Consider the following 23805-nt stretch of genomic DNA (forward strand, 5'->3'; position numbering starts at 1 on the left):
AAACTTCAAGGCCCTACACCCATGAATAGCGGAACAACTCCAGCATTGTATCACAAACCACCATACGCCCAAGTGGATGACCACAGGGAGAACATCCTTAGTACAGAAAGACAGAACAAGGGAAATGTAGCAAGTAACTACAGGCCTATCACCTGCTTACCAATAATGTGGAAGTTACTAACTGGTATCATCAATGAAACACTTTGTAACTACCAAGAGGATACAAACACCATTCCCCTCAACAGAAAGGCTGCAGAAGGAAGTGTAGGGGCACAAAAGACCAGCTCCTGATAGACAAAATGGTAATAAGAACAGTAAGAGAAGGAGAACCAACCTAAGCATTTCATGGATTGACTACAAGAAGCCTTCGACATGATACTACACACGTGGCTAATATAATGCCTGTAAATATATGGGGCAAAGGAAAACACCATCAGCTTCCTTAAAAATACATTGCGCAACTGGAATACAGTACTTACAAGCTCTGGGATAAGACTAGCAGAGGCTAACATCAGGAGAGGGATCTTTCAAGGCGACTCACTGTCCCCACTATTCTTCATAGTAGCCATGATTCCCATGACAAAAGTACTGCAGAAGATGGATGCGGGGTACCAACTCAAGAAAGGAGGCAACAGAATTAACCATCTGATGTTCATGGACGACCTCAAACTGTATGGTAAGAGCATCAAGGAAATAGATATCCTAATCCAGACTGTAAGGATTGTATCTGGGGACATCAGGATGGAGTTTGGAATAGAAAAATGCACCTTGGTCAACATACAAAGAGGCAAAGTAACAGGGACTGAAAGGATAAAGCTACCAGACGGGAATAGCATCAAACACATAGATAAGACAGGATACAAATACTTTGGAATAATAGAAGGAGAGGATGTAAAACACCAAGAGATGAAGGACATGCTCAGGAAAGGATATATGCAGAGACATTAGGCGATACTCAAGTCAAAACTCAATGCCAGAAACATGACAAAAGCCATAAGCACATGGGTAGTACCAGTAATCAGATACAGTGCAGGAGTAGTGGAGTGGATGAAGGCTGAACTCCACAGCATAGACCAGAAGACTAGAAAACACATGACAATACACAAAGCGCTACACCCAAGAGCAAATACAGACAGACTATACATAACACAAAAGGAACGGGGGAGAGGGCTACTAAGCATAGAGGACTGCATCAACATCGAGAGCAGAGCATTGGGGTAGTATCTGAAAACCAGTGAAGATGAGTGGCTATGGAGTGCATGGGAAGAAAACTGATAAAAGTAGATGAAGACCCAGAAATATACAGAGACAGGAGAATGAAAAACAGAACAGAGGAATGGCACAACAAACCAATGCACGGACAGTACATGAGACAGACAAAAGAACTGGTCAGCGATGAAACATGCCAGTGGCTACAGAGGGTAGAACTCAAGAAGGAAACAGAAGCAATGCTAACAGCGCCACAGGATCAGGCCCTAAGAACCAGATATGTACAAAGAACAATACAGTAGATGGAAATAACATCTAACCCATATGCAGGAAGTACAATATGAAAGACGGGACCATAAACCACATAGCAAGCGAATGTCCAGTGCTTGCACAGTACCACTACAAAAAAAGGAATGATTCAGTAGCAAAAGCCCTCCACTGAAGCCTGTGCAAGAAACGCCAGGTAGCCTGCAGTAATAAGTGGTACGAACACCAACCTGAGGGAGTGATAGAAAACGATCAGGCAAAGATCCTCTGCAACTGTGGTATCAGAACAGATAGGGTGATACGTGTCAGTAGACCAGACGTGACGTTGATTGACAAAATCAAGAAGAAAATATCACTCATTGATGTGGCAGTACCATGTGACACCAGAGTAGATGAGAAAGAAAGAGAAAAAATTGATAAGTACAGTATTAAGACCTGAAAATCGAAATAAGGATATGAAATATGCCAGTGGAAATTGTTTCCATAATCACAAGAACACTAGGCACGATCCCAAGATCCCTGAAAAGGAATCTGGAAAAACTAGAAGCCGAAGTAGCTCCAGGACTCATGCAGAAAAGTGTGCTACTAGAAACAGCACACAGTGAGAAAAGTGGACTCCTAAGGAGGCAGGATGCAACCAGGAACCCCACACTATAAAAACCACCCAGTCGAATAGGATGACTGCAATAGACCAAAAAAAAAATAATATTAATACTGTGGTTAACACTGTTTGGTGTTGTATACTATGTAATATTGAAATTATTTTAGGCCATATCCTGTGCTTTTGTGCCATTTTCAGTGTCACATCCTGCTGTTTGTTTATAAAAGCACTCAGGATTATTGGCTTCATGAATAGGATAACAGTATACGAGTTGAAAGAAAACATGCAAATATTTGAAAAAGAGCAAAGTTAGTCCCATTTTTGTTTTTTGTGTGTGGTGGCATTTCTCTTTTGTTTTAGGTAATGGAATTTTCTCTTTTGTTTTAGGAAATGGGCTTTTATTTGCTGGAATATCTTTACCTCATGAGATCTTGAGGTATATCCTCTCTTATGTACCTGCAAGTGATCTGATTGTGTCTGCTACTAGAGTGTGCAAGTACTGGAATGATTTACTATCAGACACTCATTTTTGGCTATATAAGTAAGTTGTCTTTGTATTCCCTTGGTTATATAAATATTTATAAACTAAATATCTAGATTACTTCTGCTAATTGTTATATACATGTACATATACATATACATATACAGGCAGTCCCCGGTTTACGACGGGTCCGGCTTATGACATTCTGAGGTTACGAAGCGTCGTACGCCGATCCGACGGAAGAAATATGGCTCCAAAACAGCAAAATAATCTAAATTTAGAGTTTTTTTTTTTTAATAACTCAATAAAAATGCAGTTTACATCGTTTTCTATACACCCAAAGCATTAAAAGTAAGGTTTTCTTAGGATTTTCGACGATTTTCGACGATTTTTCGGTTTATGACATGGCGGAAAAACGGAACCCCCATCGTAAACCGGGGACTGCCTGTATATATATATTTTAGTAAAATTATAGGGCAGCATATATTTTGAAAATAAAGGAAACAAGATTTTGTCAGTTAGATGTAATTTTCATACAGTAATTACCTCACAACCCTCAGATCATTCCTGTAATATCTCTTTTGGGGTTTTGTAAAACTTGATTGCACTTCATGACTATTTATGATGAGGCTGTTTAAAATAATCATTATAATAGTTTTCATTGCTACAGTGTGCTGTTATATTTTATTTCTGATAAGAATAAGACTTGTTAAATAACTTTTAATTTCTTTGATAAGAGCTTTTTCTTTTTATCTTTCTGATGAAAGCTCATTACAGATCAAACTACAGTACTTCAGTACAGCCCTGTCATTTTTTTCCCTTGCTGACATTTTAATCTATATTCATATTCATTATTACTTCAACTTCATACTCAGTATGTACAGTATCTTTTAAATGTTAATCCTCTGTATGCTCTGGAGACAGGTCATTTTGATATTTTTCCACAATCTTTCATTATTTTATGTAAGAGAATGCCTCACTACCATGAAGGTGACTTAACCTAAGTATGCATTCCAAGTTTTATAATTAACTTATCAAGTAAGTACATAGCTATAGTGTCTAACTAGTTCAGCAGCTAAAATCTGAAAATTCACAGTAGCGATGCTTTTGTTTTGGTGTAGGTAGATGGTCTCACCCACTTTCGGGAAAGAGAGGAACAACTCAGCAAAGCGCTTTAGTTTGTTTCTGCCGGCTGACAACAAGGTTGTTAGCTCTTAGCTAAATTTGGATTTCATTACTGGTGTTGATTGAGGTCAATTTGGTGAAGTACATTTACTTGGTAGCTTTTCAGCAATTATTTAGAGTTAGGGTTTTTTCGTAAGAGGTTTTTTCGTAAGACCTTAGTTTTTTCAAGATTTGATCATTTTTTCCTTACTTTGACTTTTGGTTGCCAACTTGTCTGACGATGTCCGACACAAGTACGTCTTCCACTTGTTATTGCGGCAAAGGCTGCAATACGAGGTTAACTTCAGTGAAATATGACTCGCATACGTTTTGCGCTGATTGCAGAAGTCAAGTTTGTTCTTTAACATGTGAGGAATGCAGAAATTGGGACCCCAAACAGTGGAAAACTTTAAGTTCTCATCTATCTAAGTTAGAGAGGGATAGGAAGAGAAAGGCATCTCCTAGGAACAACAGTAAGACCATAGTTAGCCAGGAATCTGATAAGTCTTCAGTCAATGTTGATATACCTATTATTTCTGCTTCTGTATTATCCCCTATTCCCAGTTCTCTTGCTGTACCACCTGATCCTTTACCCAGCTCCCACACTTCCGACCCCAGTGCCATTGCCAACCTAGAGTCAAGATTCGACCATAAGTTTGAGTTAATTGTGAATTCTATGGCCCAGTTGGCTTCTGTTCTTGCCCTAATGGATCAAGTTAATAAAGTTGGTGTTATCAGTGCAAATGAAGTGTTAGTGGAGGAGCTGGCTGCCTGTCCTGCCTACTCTCCTAGGCAAAGGTCCCTGGCACACTCCCCTGAACCTGGGGGAGGCCATACCAGAGTCCCAAGGGAGGTCGGTGTGGTCTGACCACGGGTAGTCGGCCCCCTCAGTTGCCCCTGTTGCAAAGTCCCAGGGCGCAACAGACAGCCATTGGAAAGGTGTCTTTTCGGAGGTGCATCGTCTTTCTTCAAGTTCGGAGGCATCTAGCCCCGATGTCAGGCGCCAGTGGTGCAAAAGTGATAAATCTAGGCCATTGAAAAGGCCAGCAATGGGTGTATCCCACACCCCTCAGGTGCCCAGTAAGAAGTCTCACAGTACAGCACTTGAGGAGCCTTCATGCAGCTTTTGGGACAGTCTCAAACATTTTTCTCCAGTTTGCTCAGATTTGAAACGATGAGTTTTGGCACCTAAGTGCTCGTCTTCGGCGCAGAGATGCAACCATTCCATATCCCCTGTGGAAGCTACGGTGTCTGAGTGTCCGTTAGCGCCTGATGTTTCGGTATCTTCGGACCACCCAGTAGCTCCTAAGCACTCAGTGACTTCCCAGCGCCAAGTAGCTTTGAGCCCCCATTAGTGCCCGTATGTTCGGAGATTTCTGAGTGCCCATTAGCACCCGAGAGTGCTCTCCTCTAAGGGCTTGGTGCCAGCCCTGTATTGTCAGCACCAAACCCCAGACTTCAGACTTTTTCTTCAGTTATGAACCCATTTTAGGTTTTATGAAAAAGCCTCCTTCTGCTGCTAAGCCAGCTGCAGACATCTCTTTCTTTAGTGTCGCCAGACAAAGAGGAGTCAAATAAGGATGTGGAAGAGGATTCGACTTCTGCTTATGTGGCGTTCCTTCGTTTTTTACTACGGAGTTTCCCTGCCTTTTTCTCGCAAGCGACCCCATCTTTTCTGGTGTCCACTTTGTTGATAAGTAATCAACTTGCTGAACACTCCAGGTTGCCCAAGATGGTGCTCTCTGCTTCCTCTAGGAAGGCACCCAGTGAAGTAGATGCTTGGCTCTTGGCCAAGAGAGAGCATGGGATGGCTTCTTTTTCTTTCCTCCTGCCCGTCTTTTGCATAGAAGGTATTCTTCTTAAGCCACTGGAGAGGCTCCTTCCCTGGGAGCCGCTGCCTCCTCCCAGGGGTATTTCTCTGGCTTGATTGATTCTTCTAGGAGATAAGCTTTTTCATCAGCTAAAGTGACGTTTTCTTCGGCAGAGATTGATCATCTACTTCGAAACCTCTTCAAGGTGTTTGAAGTACGGTAATTAGTTTCTTGGATTGGTCAGTAGGCGCCTTGGCATGGAAAATACAGGACTGTTCCTCTTTCCCCGAGGACTTCGTCTCGGATGTTCTGGGTGTTCTCTCTTGCACCAATAAAGGAGTTAGAGAAAGGACTAGGGAACTAGCCTCTCTTTTTACATTGAGTGTTTTAAAAAAGAGATATGGTGTTCATACACCACCAAAGGAGTGACTACAGCACAGAAGTCTGTTCTCGTTTTTTCTCCCTTGGTGAAGGATTTTCTGTTCCCACAATCGACGGTTAATGACATTGTGTCTCATCTACACAAAAAATCAACCTAGGACCTTCTGTCTCAGCCAGGGAGACATCCTAAGGACCCTCCTTCGTTTAGTGGGAAGTTGGCCTCTCCTCTACAGCCTCGTCCTTTTCATGGTGGGAGAACAAGATCTTCCAGACCATGTTCCAATGTTCGCTTTTTGTCGTGAACAGTCAGAAAGTCTTACATAAGCAAGCAAGGGGGGAACACATTCCTTCTCCCTTTGCAAGGCAGCAAGGGATCTTCTACTTTGGGCAAACCAGAATCAGACAAAATTAATAACGAGATTTGTCCAGGGCAGACTGACTGTCCTGGCAGACCAGCTCAGCAGGTGCGATCAAGTAATCCCACAGAGTGGACTTTTAGGTCCACAGGTTTTCCTGGATCTTTGGAGACTGTGGGGAACTCCGACTTTGGATCTCTTTGCAGATTCCAAAAATCATCGTCTACCTCTTTTTTGTTCGCCAGTTCCAGGCCCCTTAGCATAGGCTATGGATGCCATGTTACAGGACTGGCCAAACAAAGATATGTATGCCTCCCCACTGTTCGGGATGATATGAGAAGCCCTGAACAAGTTCGGTCACACCAAAATGTGTCGATGACACTAATAGCCCTTTTCTGGCCTCTAAGGGAATGGTTCCCGGATCTTCTGGATATGTTGGTAGACTTTCTAAGGCTTCTACCACAAAAATGCAATCTGCTCAGACAACCCCACTTCAGACGGTTCCATATAGGGTTGTCAAATCTAGCACTGACAGGTTACAGATTGTCAAGAAATTACTCAGAGCTAAGGGATTTTCAAAGGCAGTGGCAGACTCTATTGTGAGATGCAGATACCAGTCATCCGCCAACGTCTATCAACATAAGTGGTCCATATTCCACACTTGGCGCATAACTAATGGCATCTCGTCTACTAAGACATCTTTAGCGGAAATCGCTGATTTCCTGTTGTATATGAAGACCACCAGAGGTTTGTCCCTGTCTGCAATTAAAGGTTACAGGTCCATGCTTAGGTCGGTGTTCTGACATAGGGGCCTGGACCTTTCTTCCAAACAGGATATTTCTGATGTTATAGATCATTCAATACATGCAAGACAAGGGATTTGCAACCAGTATCTTGGAACCTAGATGTTGTTCTAAAATGGCTCTCTAACCCTGCCTTTGAACCTCTTAATTCCACATCCCTTAGGAATCTTACAAAGAAGACCCTCTTCCTGATAGCCTTAGCCACTCCTAAGAGAGTCAGTGAGAGACAGGCGATTGACAAAAGAGTCAGATTCACTCAAGAAGCGGTTTGCAACTATGCTCTGGGGTTTCTGGCAAAGAACGAGACTCTGTCTAAACCTTGGCCTCGTTCTTTTCGTATAAAGAATTTAGTGGAAGTGCTTGGTTCAGAGGATGAAGAGAGAGTGCTTTGTCCAGTAAGGGCTTTGAAGTTTTACCTGCATAGGACTGAGAGAATAAGCAGTCCTGCCAGTAACCTATGGTGTTCAGTCAAAGACCCTTCGCGGCCCCTTACGAAGAATGCCCTTTCTTCATAAGGGACCTCATTCGTGAAGCACATTCTCAGATTGAAGAAGAACTTCCTATTCTTAAAGTCAGAGCTCACAATATTAGAGCCATAACTATGTCGTTAGCTTTTAAGCACAATCTCTCCCTCTCTTCCATTCTCCAAACGACTTTTTGGAAATGCAAGCCAGTGTTTGCTTCCCATTACTTAAAAGAAGTGGAAACCATTTTTAACAGTTGCAGTACCCTAGGTCGGTTATCGGTGGCTGGCATGGTATTGGGGGAGGAAGGGTAGGAAGTGTCCCTTCCAACCTAATTCTCGTCGCCTTGACATAGGTCGTTGAGTTTTTGGGGAGTATGGGGGTACTGTGTGCTTGGATACCTGCCGTTTTGTGCTTTTAAATGGATGGGTGAAGATGATTTAATCTTTGTTGTAGGTAATAAGCCTGGTTTATCTGGTTGTCTTTTATGGTACTGCACCCAGGGCAGTGGCAAATTTTGTACGCTTTACTAGCAATCAGAATGGTCCTTTGCTTAAAGCTCCCACTTACATAGCAGACGACTCTTGGCTATACTGCCGTGCTGCTGCGGTTAAGATGAGTGCCAACCAGAAGCAGTTCCTTCCTGCAGCAGCTCTCTTAACAGGTAAGGAAACAACAAGTATTGTCTCAATACTAGCAAATTTTCTGTTCTCAAATTCATTACATTTACTAATGTTTTGGGGTAGAAGATGTCCATGCATCCCACCTCCTGTCAGTGTGGGAATCAGCTGTGTAATTACTTGGTAAGTTACTTTCATAAAAATGACATCTTTGTAATAAAATAAGTTTTATATATACTTACCAAGTAATTACAGAATGGGAGCCCACAAATTGAAGGGCTTTGCTGAGTTGTTCTCTTTCCCGAAAGTGGGCCGAACTATCTACCTACACCAAAACAAAAGAATCACTACTGCGAATTTTCAGATTTTAGCTGTGGAACTAGTTAGAAACTATAGCGATGTAATTACTTGGTAAGTATATATAAAACTTTATTTTATTATAAAAATGTCATTTTTGTCATCTTAGGTGATTTTCCTTTTCGTAATTAACAGATCCTGTTGCCTGTCTTACCATTTTTTGTGTAATTCTCTTTTTCTGTATTATACCAAATGCTACAGTGTGGAGTCTTAAATCTTATATACATAAATTTTCAGTTTCAGAATAGGAACATATGTAACAAGAGGAACACATTAAGCATTTGATAAAATTAATTTTTAAGGAACAGTATCTTACATGCTTGGTGTTTAAGTGTGCTCATAACATTTGATTTAGGTTACAGGTTGATGGAATTGATATACCTGAAGCTGCACGTGTAGAATTAACACAGGATGCCAGTTTTTCAAAAGGGCTCGTTATTTTAAGAATGATATGCAGTGGTCATCTGCCACTAGGTAAAAATCTCATAAAGAACCCATCAGGGGCTGGTAAGTGTTTTACCTACATATTAGTTATCCTTTACATTGTTGTGCTTCCATCATATTCTGCTTTATGTCTGTACTCAATACTGATACCTTTGTGCACAAATGCATGGCTTACTTTTACTCTTTGAACATCGTGTATGGCAGTGATTAATCAGTTGAAGTACTTTCTCCAACCTGTTTATTGTTAACATGGGTTACATAGAAGTTTCCTGTGGCTAATTAGAATTGACATAAAACAATACAATTGTTTTAGTTTTTGGACCGTAAAGTGTTATTAAAATATCGTGAAATGAGCTAACATTAACAATTGAATATATAACACTGCAAAAAATTTCACAATGAAGTTTTGGTATTTGAATTGTAAGGTGTGCTTAAAGGTCGCTTGTGATTGTCAGAGGCAAGGGACAGGCAATTTTACTCTTACACAGTACAAACATAAATATGATCAGTGATCAAACCTTATCCACCCTAGCTAGAACAGGTGAGAAACAGGAAGTGATAGCTTATGACTCAGCAGTTAGGCTTATAGGCTCCTAAAAAACCTCCAATCTCTAGTTCATCATCCCACAAACTGGGCTTGATCTGGGGACCATCATACTGCGAACTCCAGCAAAATCAACTTAGGTATAAAAATAACAAATCAAGACAATTATTTCACAAACTGGAACAGTAATAAAGTGATGATTATAAAATTTATATTTTGAAATCAGTCACTGTAAATTTAGATTTTTAAATCAGTTAATGTAAACAATGCAATCATTGTAGACTATCAATATTTAATACAAGTACAGCAAACCCCCCGTATTTGCAGGGGATGCATACTGCACCTCCCCGCGAATGGCTAAAAGCCACGAATACTTAAAGCCCCACTAAAAGCACTTAGAAGTGCCTAAACACTTAGAACTGCCTGTTTTGATAGTTAAAACAAAAACCTCTAAAAATGCTTATACCAGAGTGTTTTAATAGTTTTACCACAAAAAGTGCATTTAATCATGAAAATATGAAAATACAGCAATTAGTGAATATTTCTCGGTGAAAAATACCGCAAATGGGTGAATTTTCTGTGAATGATGGGTATATACGTTCCACAGAGAAGTCTGCAAATAGGTGAGTCCGCGAATAGTGAGACCACGAATACGGGGGGTTTACTGTAAAACAGTTGCATAGAAGTTCATTTTATTTTTGTGTTGAGCCAGCCCACATGCACTTTCGAGAGAGAGGGCCTGCATCTTATTTTTTTTTTTTTTAATATTTTACTACATAATTTGTACAGTAGATATTAATTTCTAATGCTAGTTTGAGTAAATTAGGCCAAAATGGGTTGTTGAAAACTGTGAAAGCATTAAGGCTAAAGAAGAACAACCATGCTCAGCTTCTACTGTACTGGGCTACCCCAAAACCTTAGACTAATCAGTACAAACATTGCCTGTTATGCAGGAGTATTCCTCAGTATGAGCTGAAATCAGTCTTTGCACCTTTTTTAAAAGTGAAACTTCTTTCGCCTTTTCTGAAAAGTGTGAAAGACATAAGCAGGTGTTTGGTCACTGTATGTCCTTGGTGTTTGTATAACCAGTTTTGTTCCTCTGCATTGGTGCTAGGAGTATGCTGGTTGATTACCACAGTGGAGAGGTTTGGTAGCAGTGGAGAAAGATGTTCACCAGTTTCTATGAAGGGGATTACTCTACTTTTAATATTTCCAAATCTTTTTTATTTCTTCCTCCTGGACTGCCCACTCTCTCTTTCCTCACTTCGTGCTTTAAACCAGGGGATTATACTCATGATGTTAGGTGATTAGCCCAGGTTTTCCAACAGTGCCAGTCCAGGTGCTTATGTTAAGTTCTCCCCAATTCAGACAACTGCATGCTCATGGTTTCCCACCTACTATTAATGCTTCATTGGGCTTAGAGCCTTAGATGAAGTACTGACAGACATCACCACTCAGTATCCCAGGTGACCCATTTCATGTCCACTAAGGAACTCAATGCCGTTGATCCTCTTATAGCAAATGTGTTGCTTGTAAGGATACCCACATCTTGTCTGGGAGGAAACCCCCACAGTACTGTATTGAGTATAGGCCATACTCTGATGCAGCTTTCGTCCTCAGCACATATTGTACTGTGCAGCTGTGGAGAGTAAAACTCATAGGCAGAGTGAGGTAAAGAAACTCTGACCTGTATTTTCATCTCCATCTTTCGCCTCCTCTTCCTGAAGCCCTTCTTTTTCTTCATCTGCATCTTCTTCCTTTCAGGGGAAGGAGAAGAGGAGGTCTTGGAAGCCCTCGTGGAAGCTGTTTTATTGGATCGAGCAAGCACCTTCCTTCTATGTGTTGATGATGGTATTCGCTTATATGTGGGTGAGACACATGCTATAAGAAGGGTTGATGTATGGTTCCCTGATCCTGCTCTTGAACCATTGTTTCCCTGTTTACCCTTGAAACCTGAGGACTGCGCACATTTTTCCTGTTTGTACTTCAGCCAAAGGTATGGAGAGAAGAGTTAGTGCTATTGTCTTCCTCTGATTATGTATTATCCCAGATCCTGTGCTTGAAGGCAGAAGGTTCATGTGCGACAGGTTGCCACTGTACGTTGCCATTGGGTATCGTGTCCTGAGGGTTCTTCTTCTTCAGAACTTCTTGGCTCATTGTGAGCTAAATGATCTTAGGGAAGCAACTAATGCACTATGATGGGCCATCTTATCGATAGAGCATACTCTAGGGTGCACTGAAAATGTGAGACACTTACTCCATGTGGTCATTGCATGCATATGGTGTCTTAGATCAGGTTCACAGTCTGATCTGCAGATCAATAGGATCCCTGCTGTCCAGCAGATTGAGCAAGCTATTCCTGCAAGTGACATGCCAGAGGAAGTTCATGCTTGAAAATACATAAACTACTTACATCTGTGCTCTTCTCCTAACGTGTTTTGACTGAGACTAGTCTAAGTGAAATGGATCGGTCTTGGTGCGTACATAAAACCCACAAATTTGGCATTGGTTGTAATTGAGAAAGTGAGTGCCCAGAGCGATATAAATGAATGGCCTTAAACACCTTCATCAGAAGAGTTTTCTTGCCCTGTTCTTTTTGGAATTACACAGGTATAGTGGAACACGTTGGCCAGGTTATCATCAGTAATGGACATACAAATCATGTCATGAACAGGTGCACTAGAAGAGTTAAGGATAGATGATACCATGAGGAACCTCGCCCTGCCACCGTTGATGACATCAATCTCTTTTATAGGAGCATATTCCTCAATAAATATAAAGAAGACTAGTGCACCCTCAATTCATCATTGAAGGAAATGTCAGCCTATTCAACCCAGAAAAAAAGTTCAGGCTCAGTATATATTACAGAAATAGAGATGATGAAGAATAAACTGGTCTCCTCCATGCAGGGTCCCTGAAGAGAACCAATATGGTCTACTGATACAAATGCCCTGTCCGAGAGGGCCTTGCGCCTGCATCAGTAGGACTACCATGCACTTCTCTAAGACGACCTCCTGCCAAGCTTAGGAAGGAAGGTACCATATATTATCACCCAAGGACTGTGTGCACCATCAGAATGAAAAGATGTGACATCATCCCCAACATTGAAAGCATTAATCATACAACCAATCATCGCTGCCTACATTACTCATGGAAGCCCTACCCATCAGGAGAGAGAAGCCTGGTCTAAATAATACACAGGAGACTCTCTTCCTCCTGACATCAGCATGAAAGGAATGGACTACCAGTATCCCTGATGAGCAAACCTGTCAGGAGCCTCCATTCACTGGCAAAGATCCTTCCAGTACCTCCACCCCCAACCTCCCATTCTCCAGCACTTGCGCTAGGCGAAGGGTACAACCATCAGTGTCTGGGAGAAGGCTTTGCTCAGGCAGAATAATCTCCTAGCAACCAATGAGAATTCAGCGATGTTCCCGCCTGCAGTGCTTGCCTCCTATATATACCGCCACCTGCATTCCTTGTCTCCAAAATCATCTCATCCATCTTGAGAATGACTATTGGTGATGAGAAATGCCAAAAGGAATATCTGAGCTACGACTCCATAATCCATTTGCCAGAAACCTGCTGTTGAATTTTATGGCTTCATTCCCTGTATTTTACCACCACTTTTGTTGGATATAGAATAAAAACTTCTATACACACACTCTGCTAATATATTTCCCTCTACCAGGGTATGAATATTGTCCAATTATTGTCCACTGTTAACATAGAGAAGAGGAGGATTTTACAGAAAACTGAGGGCTCAGTATAAAATTAACTTGAATGATACATCCATCCAATTTAACGAGACATATTATCATAATACATGGTGCTTGGATAAACTGGAGAAGATTGTCAGGGATATTGTGTGACAGGAGGATTAGTGCAAAGGTCAAAGGGAAGTTTAACAGTAACAGAAGTGTAGTTAGATCAGCGATGATTTACAGAGCCGAGACGTGGCCTATGAAGAAGTCTCAAGAATGGAAAATGGATGTGGCAGAGATGATGATGTGGAGGTGGATGTGTGGAGCCATAAGATGAGATAGGATCAGAATGAGCCCCAAGATTTTATCATTTTGTGTGCTGTTTCTGTTAGCACACACTTCTGCATGAGCCCTGGAGCTACTTCAGCATCTAGTTTTTCCAGGTTCCTTTTCAAGAATCTTGAAATCGTGCCTAGTGTTCCTATGATTATTGATATGTACAATTTCCACTGGCATATCCCATATCCTTCTTATTTCTATTTTCAGGTCTTGATACTTGTCAATTTTTCTCTTTCTTTCTCATCTACTCTGGTGTCCCATGGTATTGCGACATCAGTGAGTGATACTTTCTTCTTGATTTTGTCAATCAGCATCAAGTCTGGTCTGTTGGCACATATCACCCTATCTGTTCTGATACCATAGTCCCAGAGGGTCTTTGCCTGATCGTTTTCTATCACTCTCTCAGGTTGGTGTTTGTACCACTTATTACTGCCAGCTAGCTGGTGTTTCTTGCACAGGTTCTTGTGGAGGGCTTTTGCTACTGAATCATGGCTCTTTTTGTACTTGTCTGTGCAAGCGCTGGACATTCGCTTGCTATGTGGTTTATGGTCTTGTCTTTCATATTCCACTTCCTTCATATGGGTTAGATGTTATTTCCATCTGTTGTTCTTTGTACATATCTGGTTCTTAGGGCTTGATCTTCTGCTGCTGTTAGCATTCCTTTTGTTCCCTTCTTGAGTTTTCCCCTCTGTAGCCATTGCCGTGTTTCATTACTGGCCAGTTCTTTTGTCTGTCTCATACTGTCTGTGCATTGGTTTGCTGTGCCATTCCTTTGTTCTGTTTTTTATTCTCTTGTCCTTGTATATTTGTGGGTCTTCATCTACTTTTATCAGTCCTTCCCATGCACTCCTTAACTTCTCGTCTTCACTTGTTTTTAGATATCGCCCCAGTGCTCTGCTCTCGATGTTGATGCAGTCCTCTATACTTAGTAAACCTCTCTCTCCTTCCTTTCATATTATGTATAGCCTGTCTGTATTTTCTCTTGGGTGTTGTGCTTTGTGTATTCATGTGTTTCTTAGTTTTCTGGTCTATGCTGCAGAGTTCAGCCTTCATCCACTCTACTACTCCTGCGCTGTATCTGATTACTGGTACTCCCCATGTGTTTATGGCTTTCATCATGTTTCTGGCATTGAGTTTTGACTTGAGTATCACCTTAAGTCTCTGCATGTATTCTTTTCTGATCGTGTCCTTCATCTCTTGGTGTTTTATATCCTCTCCTATTATTCCCAGGTATTTTTATCCTTTTTCATCTGTGTTTGATGCTATTCCCATCTGGTAGCTTTATCCCTTCAGTCCTTGTCACTTTGCCTTTTTGTATGTAGACCAAGGCACATTTTCTATTCCAAAAATACATCCTGATGTCCCTAAATACAAGCCTCTCAGTCTGGATTAGAGTATTTGTTTCCTTGATGCTCTTACCATACAGCTTGATGTCATCTATGAACATCAGATGGTTAATTCTGTTGCCTCCTTTCTTGAGTTGGTACCCTGCATCCATCTTCTACAGTACTTTTGTCATGGAAATCATGGCTACTACGAAGAGTAGTGGACAGTGAGTCACCTTGAAAAATCCCTTTCTTGATGTTAACCTCTGCTAGTCTTATTCCAGAGCTTGTAAGTACTGTATTCCAGTTGCTCATTGTATTTTTTAGGAAGCTGATGGTGTTCTCCTCAGCCCCATATATTTTCAGTTATTCTGTTAGCTACATGTTGAAAGCTTTCTTGTACTGTACATAGTCAATCCATGCCATTCTTAGGTTGGTTCTCCTTCTCTTACTATTCTTCATTACCATTTTGTCTATCAGGAGCTGGTCTTTTGTGCCCCTACACTTCCTTCTGCAGCCTTTCTATTGTGGGGGATGGTGTTTGTATCCTCTAGGTAGTTATATAGCCTTTCATGGATGATGCCTGTTAGTGATTTCCACATATTGGTAGGCAGGTGATAGGCCTGTACTAGTTACTAGCTATATATACCTTTTTCTTGTCTTTCTGCGCTAAGGATGTTCTCCCTGTGGTCATCCATTTGGGCGCATGGTGGTTTGTGATACAATGCTGGGTTGTTCTGCTATTCTTGGGTGTATGGCCTTCAAGTTTTTGAGCCAGTATTCATAGACTTCATCAGGACCTGGAGCTTTCCAGTTGGGCATTTTCTGTAGTTGGTGTCTGACTGTGTCTGTTATGATCTTGGTGAATCTTTGTTTTATTCTCCCCATTTTTTCTGCCTTGACTTTCTGGAGCCATGTTGCATGTTTGTTGTGTGATACCGGATTGCTCCATATGTTTTCCAATGGTCTCATACTTGGTATGACTTCAGGAATTTCCTGGTGGTTGCCTTCCCCTCTTATTTGGCTGTATAGTCTTTTCTGGTTGGTTCTGAAGAGTTTGTTCTGTTGGTATCCTTGGTGTTGGTGTTTGTATTTCCATGCATTCTACTACTAGTCTTGCTCCTGCATATGCCAGTTTATTTGTTTCTGTGATACTGGTGGTGTGTATTAGTCTCATTATTTCATTAATGTCACATGTTTTCTCCCTTAGTTTCTGTGAGTTGTAGGCTTTCATGGAGGGGATCTTTGTTCTTTCTATATCTGGCTTCATCCATTGTCTGATCTTTTCCACGCATTCCAACCTCTCTGTTACATCTTTGGTATTTCCTTGTGTGCCGTTGTTTGGTAGCTCATCATTCCTGTCGTTTCCTGTGGTAACGTCTCTTAGTTCGTCTTCTTGTTATTCGTTGCTGGGTATTATTTCCCTCTCCAGCTCCTCTCTATCTGTTGTGGAGAGTCAGTTCTTTATCTTTATGTTTCTTACTTGGTCTGCCAGCCTTTGTTGTGTTTGAGGGGTGTTGTTTCTCTCATTCTAGATGTTGACCAATCTTCTTCTGTATCCTCTTCCTGCAGGGTGCCTCTGATGTAGCATCTCCATATTTCCTTATTTTCTTCTCTTGTCCGTTTCTTCTTCTGGTTTGCCTCTGTAGTTCCAGTCTCTGGTTGCTGGTTACTTTCGTTGTGGTGGTCAGTTGTTAGATGATGACCTCCAAGTACCTGACCATCCTCCCCGCTCATTGGGCCGTATACCTGGCTGCCAGACGAAGCTACTCTGTTGCCAGAGGCTCCATTTACATCGTTGTCATTTAATCTTTCATTTCTTTCCATCATTGCTTAGTTTTTGCTCTTTAACCCATAACTGGACCCTAGTCCATCAGGAATAGGTACTCATTTACAGCTGAGTAGCCTGAGGAAATTGTGGTAAAGATCCTTTCCCAAGGAATCAACGCCGAGGAGAGAGGTCACCCATCCAACGACTGACCAGCCCCAATGTTGCGTAACCAATCCATCAATGAGCTAAACTACTATGCCACGGCACCCATTTATTATTATTATTATTATCATTATTATTATTATTATTATTATTATTATTATTATTATTATTATTATTATTATTATTATTACCATACTTTATGTCATGTAGAACCCACCTTTTTTCCTAAAACTGTGCCATATATATCATCTGGTTCTTAAATGCAAAGCTGAAGTATCTACTATATTAGACAAATGATTACTCATATACCATAGACTATCGTAATATTGTAATATTACCAGTACTGTATTTACTATAATTTCGTCATTATCATTATATTGCAATTATTATCATTGTCATTGTTATTATTATGATTACTTTAATTATAAAAGAAATTTTCATAAAAATTAAAGCTGAATGTTTTTTCTGATACCAATAACTTTGATTTGCACCCAACTGTAGAATATAAAAAGTAACTGTTTCTGTGTTACACATGTCTGAGTCATACCTGCCACATATATCTTGTTATTAGGTAATGTTGAGTAATAGTGATCATCATGAAGTTGTAATTAATTGGACAGGTAGGTGGGCAGAGGCTAAAAGAAACATAAAAAGAAAGAAAGCATTGATGAATGCACGTGTATGTGTTGAAAGGATGCTGCAAAGTTAAAAAAAACAATAAGTCATAGGTCTCATTTTTTTCTACCGCAGATGAATTGAACTTATCCAGAAAGTGAGCATTAGCAATACGAGTTTTAGTTTACCTTTCATTTTTGTCAGTTATAATTTACTGTGATTTTTGTGGATTTAAAGATGGTGTCATAAGATGCTTATGATTTTGACAAGATTGTGAAATGCATCACCTTTCATAATGTGCAACTTTATTAGTGTATGTTTGTATCTAAATCAAGTTTGATATTTTAGGTTTCTATTAGTGAAATGTTGACCTGAATTAAGTTTAATATGTTTAAAATTTTATTAGCCAACTTTTGGACCTAAATGAAGTTACATTTTTTGAAATACTTTATATGTTATGGAAGCCATTCAAAACAATTTTGCAGCTGGAAAGTTAGTAATTTGACCAGAGAACTAAATCACATTTGTAGTTTCATAGATCTGATCTGAATGATTTATTCTTAGTTTAGAGGTGCTTTGAATATCAGGTGAGGAGAGACTAAAAGTCCTGCATGAAAAGTAGAGCACCTAAGGCATTGACCAGCTTAGCAGTTGCAATGCCAGATTCCATGAACAAGCAAATATCACTGCCTACAGTATTTTAACATGAGGTGCACTGTTGGTAGTACATACCTCCTCACTTTAATGAAAAGTCGAAGGAACAATGTGATATTAGGCAATTCTGATGGACAGTTTAAAAAGATTAAAACCTTGTAAATCAGTGGAAGGTGTAAAAAGGAGAAATACTATTAAGTCATTTTTATATTTTGTCTTGTGGTTGCACAGACAAATGCAATTAATAATTACAATATCATAATGTATTTACAGAAAGTTTCTCACACTGGAGTGTTGTACATGGAGGTGATGGCCTCATTGTGGAATCTCTTCCAGCTGGGAGTGATCCAATTCCAGAGGAAGCAAAACTCCCGACACAGCATTGTTTTGTCTCATCTTATGGCCTCTGTAGCAGGCGGCAAGTCATTCATCTACCAAGCTTGAGAATCACACCAGTGGTATTAAAGAAGCTAAAACCAAAATTTATCATATCTGAATGGTTTGTTCACTTCTAAAATGTATTTGGTACTGTTAAGATTTAATTAAAGATTATTGCTACGAAAATAGTTTTTGCTTTGCTTTAACAGGTTTTAGTTTCATGGTAATGATATTTAAGAAGTTGGAGTCTGTGTATATCAAATAATATGTTTTCATCTAATGGTATTTGTTAAGCTCAATGTTTAACAGTAGATTTTTTTTTATTACAAACCCATTAATCATAAATATCCTTAATCTGTGCGAAACACGTTCAGAAAGCGAGATCCCAAGCAGGCATGACATGAGGTGGATGTCTTTGTCATACTACCGTGGGGATGTTTTGCCAGTCTACCCAGGACCATCAAGCATTTCTTCCTGCCTTTGCACTGTCATTCTTGGATTAGTTATTGTATATTTTTTCTCATTTCTTACTTTTTACCTTCTGGCCAGCAACTGACACGCTATCTTAGTTCCTGTTTTCAGTGCCTTTGTAGTGATGTTCACTGTTTCATGAGTTCCCATGTGGTTTTCCTGTAGATTTCAATAACTTTCAATAAATCTCAGTAATTTGAGTACTTTAATAGCTTCAGGTTTACATAATTGTAACTTGAAGTTTTTCTTTGCCAAGTCTTGTGAGTTGTTGAGAGTAACTTTTAACCCTTACCCTGCTTTTATCAGAGTTTTTGTTTGCTGAAGGATATTTGCATAAACTTTTCCCCCCTACCACAGCTGCACAGTAAAGATTGCCTTTGGTTAACTGTTCTGTCAGCTTTTCACAACATTATTTTGTATTAATTTTCTAGTGCATTATCTTGTTCATTATGCCTTACTCTAGTTGTTTAGCTTAGTGCAGTTAATCCTGTAATATGTTTATATTCTATAGAAAAGATCTGCAATTACACTCCCTTCTTACAGAGGTGACAACTGCTCTCCTGCCTTATAAGGACTGGCCTATTAGGTATTGATACGGGTACAAACAAAGGTGGGCATACAAGTTATGATATTCTGCTTTGGCTGTTGGTAAGTCATTGAACTCTCCTTCATGGTACCTGATGACACAAGGGGCTAATGTCAACTAAATAAGCCTTCTTCAGTCTCAACTCCTGTATTATCACCTGAAGAGCTTTCACTTCCCATGGATGTGTCCCTTTCTTGAGGATCTTGTGTTCATCCATGGCTTAGATTTCCTGATTTCTTTTTCTACCACTCCTGTCATATTAGCCTTTGGAGTACTTGTTCAGCTTCCTCCTTTTGCTCTTGTTTCTGTTCAGGCTGAGCCTTCCACCTCGATGTCCTTTCTTTGCTCTCTTCAGGATGGCTTTTTGGTCAGACTTAGAACAAAGGTTCCATCTGTATGGTAAGGCCAGTTCCATGCTTCTGTTGATTCTTTCATGCAAAAATTGATCGTGGTCACCCATCCCTTCTTTGGTCTTGTGCCAGAGTCTGTGTCTCTTCTTGCCACTGGTTCAACCTTTAAAGCTGCTGTCCCTTTTGTTTTAACCCTGTTTTATGTATCTATCTGATTCTGAGTATTGTTTTTTCTTATGGAAATATGAAACATTGCCTTTTATATAGAAGTATCCTTCAACCCAAGCTGAAGTGGTTGTTGAACTTGGTAACAAGGCTGTTAACTGCTGGAGATTGGGGTTGAGAGGGGTAGTACCTCTTTCTCACCTTGCATCTTTATTCGCTTTTTCTTTGGCCTCTTTGAAGAGTGGACATGTTCACTCGCTGAGGTTGGTGATCCCTTCCTCTGATGCTACAAGTAGGAGGTTGACTGTCTCGCTACTGGACAAAGTGGCGAGAGTAGGGAGTAGTTTCAGTCATTCAGGACTGGTGCAGGACCCTGTTCAAGGGCCACCAGTCTCCCATACAAATGCACTGAAACTGTTCCAACTATAAACAGCCATGACGGGACATCAGGTAGTGTTACAGTGTCACCAGTAAAGTATCTTCAAGAGGCAGTGGTAGCTAAACAATCAATAACTATAATTGGACATAATGGGACTTTTGTTTTAACTAGAACCTCGGCAGCTGTCTTATTTATTTTTTCTTAAACAAAACAGGACATCAAGAAGATAGTTGACAATGGCCTAGTGTTGTAGTTTAAAATATCACATATACAACAAATACTTCTTTTGGTATGTCTAAATTTGCCAGTTTAGGTTAAATTGCTCAGTTAAAATTACCTTTGAGGTAGAAATCTTTATTTGATATTATTGTTGTTATTATTGTTTTTATTATCATCATGAAAATATAACTAGATGACCAAGCTCTTTTGCAACAATTTATTCAAAATATATGCTGTTTTCATGGACTTGGATTCCATTTATAAAAGATGTTCATGTTGCACTATATAGAGTTTTGTGTACTGATTTCTGTGCTCTTTGGATGCTATATAGTGGGTTATTGTTATTTCTGAAATGTATCCTGTATGAGTTTATTCCTTATGTATTACACAATTTAAGAGTGTTCATACCATATTGACATTTTTACACATCAGCCTCTCCATTGAAGCTTACCACAAACAGTGCGTCTTGCCTTGAATAGCATTCTTTAGATCATATGAAAGGTTCTGTGCTGTGTCCCTTTGGCCCCCAGCTGCATTGCTTTCTTCTACGTATTTCTCATCTGTTTGCTTTGGTTCCATCATATATGATTGTCCAATTTCTTTTAAATTTACCCTGTTTCATTTTCATCTTCATCTAAGAAAAAATCTTTAGGATGAACCTTGTGATAATCTATAAATGGGACTTGACACATAGAGAGTGAAGCAGAAAAGAAAAATGGTATAAGAATAATTTAACAGAGCAATAAATGATGCACAGACACAAGAAAAAGGAGCATTAATGAAAGCAGTAAAAAGAAAGATTCGGAGTAAATAAGGGACACAAAGGTTACAAGGTAATGAGTTGGAGCTGTCAAAACATTGTGGATTAAGGCATTAACATGTGCTCATCATCAACACTCCATGTGGTCATAAGACTTCTTAGCTTTTCGCACGCATATAGGACATAAAGAAGAAAATAATATTGTGTGGAAGTTACAAAGTCAGTTGTAGTAGTTGTCTCATTCTTTCGTTGCATGCACCTCCAGACTTGAATTCTCTGTCTTCTGTTTCCTAAAATTATTAAGCCTGTTTCTTTCCAACATACAGGTTTTTTTTTTTTGCCCAGGGTGTGAAATCCATTAGAAAATTTATGTAGTGGGACTGGGCTTGATCTAGGTAGCATTCCCCAATTTGATATCTACGCCATAAAAAAATAATAATGTAAAGCTTGTATCTTTAGTCAGCAGTAGCCCATCAAATGTTTATATCTTTTTCAAACTTCATTTTAGAAATCAAATAACTTGTGAGGTCATGTGAGTAACTGATATATCAATGACACTGTTAATTCAAAGGCATTCAGTGATCCTGTTACACCTCACTTCACAAGAAAGGTGTCTAATAACCTGTTTCAGAACATGGTAGTTGATTTATTTCAAAATTATCTTTGAATGGAGATTTTGGGGTACATGAAGGAGAAAGAAAGATTGGTATTTTTAATTAGTTTTTGGCCTCAATATGACACATTAGTTTTTTATATGGCTTACCCAAGGAGCAAGGTAAAGATGTTGGGCAGTTAGGTGGAAAGAGACTGAAGGAAATAGATGACAAGTAAGAAAGCAGAAAGCAATGCAGTTTGGGGACCAGAGGGACAGTGCTAAGAATCTCAAACTCCTTCTACAATACTCCATACAAGGCTCATTGTAGGTGATGGTCTCTCTACAGTTGGAAGTTGGAGAGAGAACTTTGATAATGATCTTTAGATTTTGTTGAAAAGTGTATAAGCTCTTTTTGAAACAGTCTTATTACATTACATTCTATGTCAACTTGAGATTTAATTAACTAGAACAGTGAGAGACATTTATGAGATCCTGCCTATTGACTGTTGTGAAGTTTATGGGTTAATTTTTACTTGTTTTTAAATTTCCTTTTTTTATAGCCTGTAAATCTTTTGGGGATTTATTAATACTACATAGTTATGTGTCTATTCCTGAATCAAAGGTGGCTAAGTGAAAATCTGTATATTTTTCTCAATAGGGTAAGTTCACGATGGGACTGCCGGTCAGAAAGCAGATTGACTGTTGACTTTATTGGTAGAAAATCCACCAAAACTATCAATCTGGGATGGTCCTCGGATGATGATGATGTAGTTCAGCGCCACTGGTATGAGGTAAGTTGGTAAATGAACTTAGAATATATAATCATTCTATAGAAATTTATAGTAATATTCTAAAGTGCATGTCTTGAAACTTAATGAAAATATAGTATTTAGTTCAACAGTGCATCATTTGTCATCTTTCTTTGATACGTAACTTGAGTTTGATAGTTTGTCAAGTCACCCAGCGCAGCCAAGTTCATTAGAACAAGTGTTCTCTCCTCTCATTCTTCATCAAGCTTTCATAAACAAATAAAATTTTTACTTCATAAGTTATGTGAAGATGATAAAATTGTAGAAATAGTGTGTGCTGGATTCCTATCCATGTAGGCATTAAAGGCAATGAAGATGCTAATAAAGCAGCCAGAGCTGCAGTTACTATGACAAGGTCTCGCGCAAGTATTCCTAGTAATGATTATATAACATCTCAAAAATAGTTTCTAAAACATGTCATAGTCAGCAAATGACAGAATATTTGGAAAGGTTCATATGATAGTAAAAAAAAAAATACAGCCCGATGTTGAAATATGGAATTCATCAAAGCAAAAAGACGGGCACAGACAAGGAATTTCGACTCATCTTAGAATTGGTCACTCTTATTTGACTCATGGATATTTATGAATGTCCCTCATGATCCAATCCTGATAAAGTATGTACAGACTGGAGAGTAACACTGATTGTCAAACCCTCTTGTGTGAATGTCCAAAATATAATTGACAATGAATGTGAGGTTTTGGAAACAGATCTGTTCAAGAAATTTTATCAGATTCTCCATCATTTTCAGTGAACCCAGTTATAACATTTTTTAAACATTGTAATTTAAAATGTTATAATTAATAAATACAAATCCTTGGGCCTTATGTAAGAGCTATGTTAATTTGTTCACTGGTTAGGTTAAACTACTTAGTAATAATATTGATAATAATATTAATAATAATAATGATAATAATAAAAATAGTAATAATGGTAATAATAGAGATACGTAATGCACAGGTAGTTTTAGCAGGCGGGTGGTTTACAATTGGTGGGTCAGTTAGTGGACTAGATTTTGATG

At 39.4% G+C, this 23805-nt stretch overlaps 1 protein-coding gene across 4 annotated transcripts in view; it reads left to right on the forward strand.

The window, feature by feature from the left end:
- The window catches only part of LOC136848161 (F-box only protein 27-like), a 43586-nt gene that overhangs the window by 14403 nt on the left and 5378 nt on the right, over positions 1 to 23805 (forward strand). For all 4 annotated transcript variants that reach the window (XM_067120440.1, XM_067120442.1, XM_067120441.1 and 1 more), the window contains 4 exons: positions 2465 to 2618; positions 8870 to 9021; positions 18346 to 18571; positions 22634 to 22766. In XM_067120440.1, the coding sequence (XP_066976541.1) occupies positions 2465 to 2618; positions 8870 to 9021; positions 18346 to 18571; positions 22634 to 22766 (665 nt within the window). The remainder of the gene's footprint in view (positions 1 to 2464; positions 2619 to 8869; positions 9022 to 18345; positions 18572 to 22633; positions 22767 to 23805) is intronic.

Source organism: Macrobrachium rosenbergii, chromosome 18, assembly GCF_040412425.1.
Source record: "Macrobrachium rosenbergii isolate ZJJX-2024 chromosome 18, ASM4041242v1, whole genome shotgun sequence".
NCBI lineage: Eukaryota > Metazoa > Arthropoda > Malacostraca > Decapoda > Palaemonidae > Macrobrachium > Macrobrachium rosenbergii.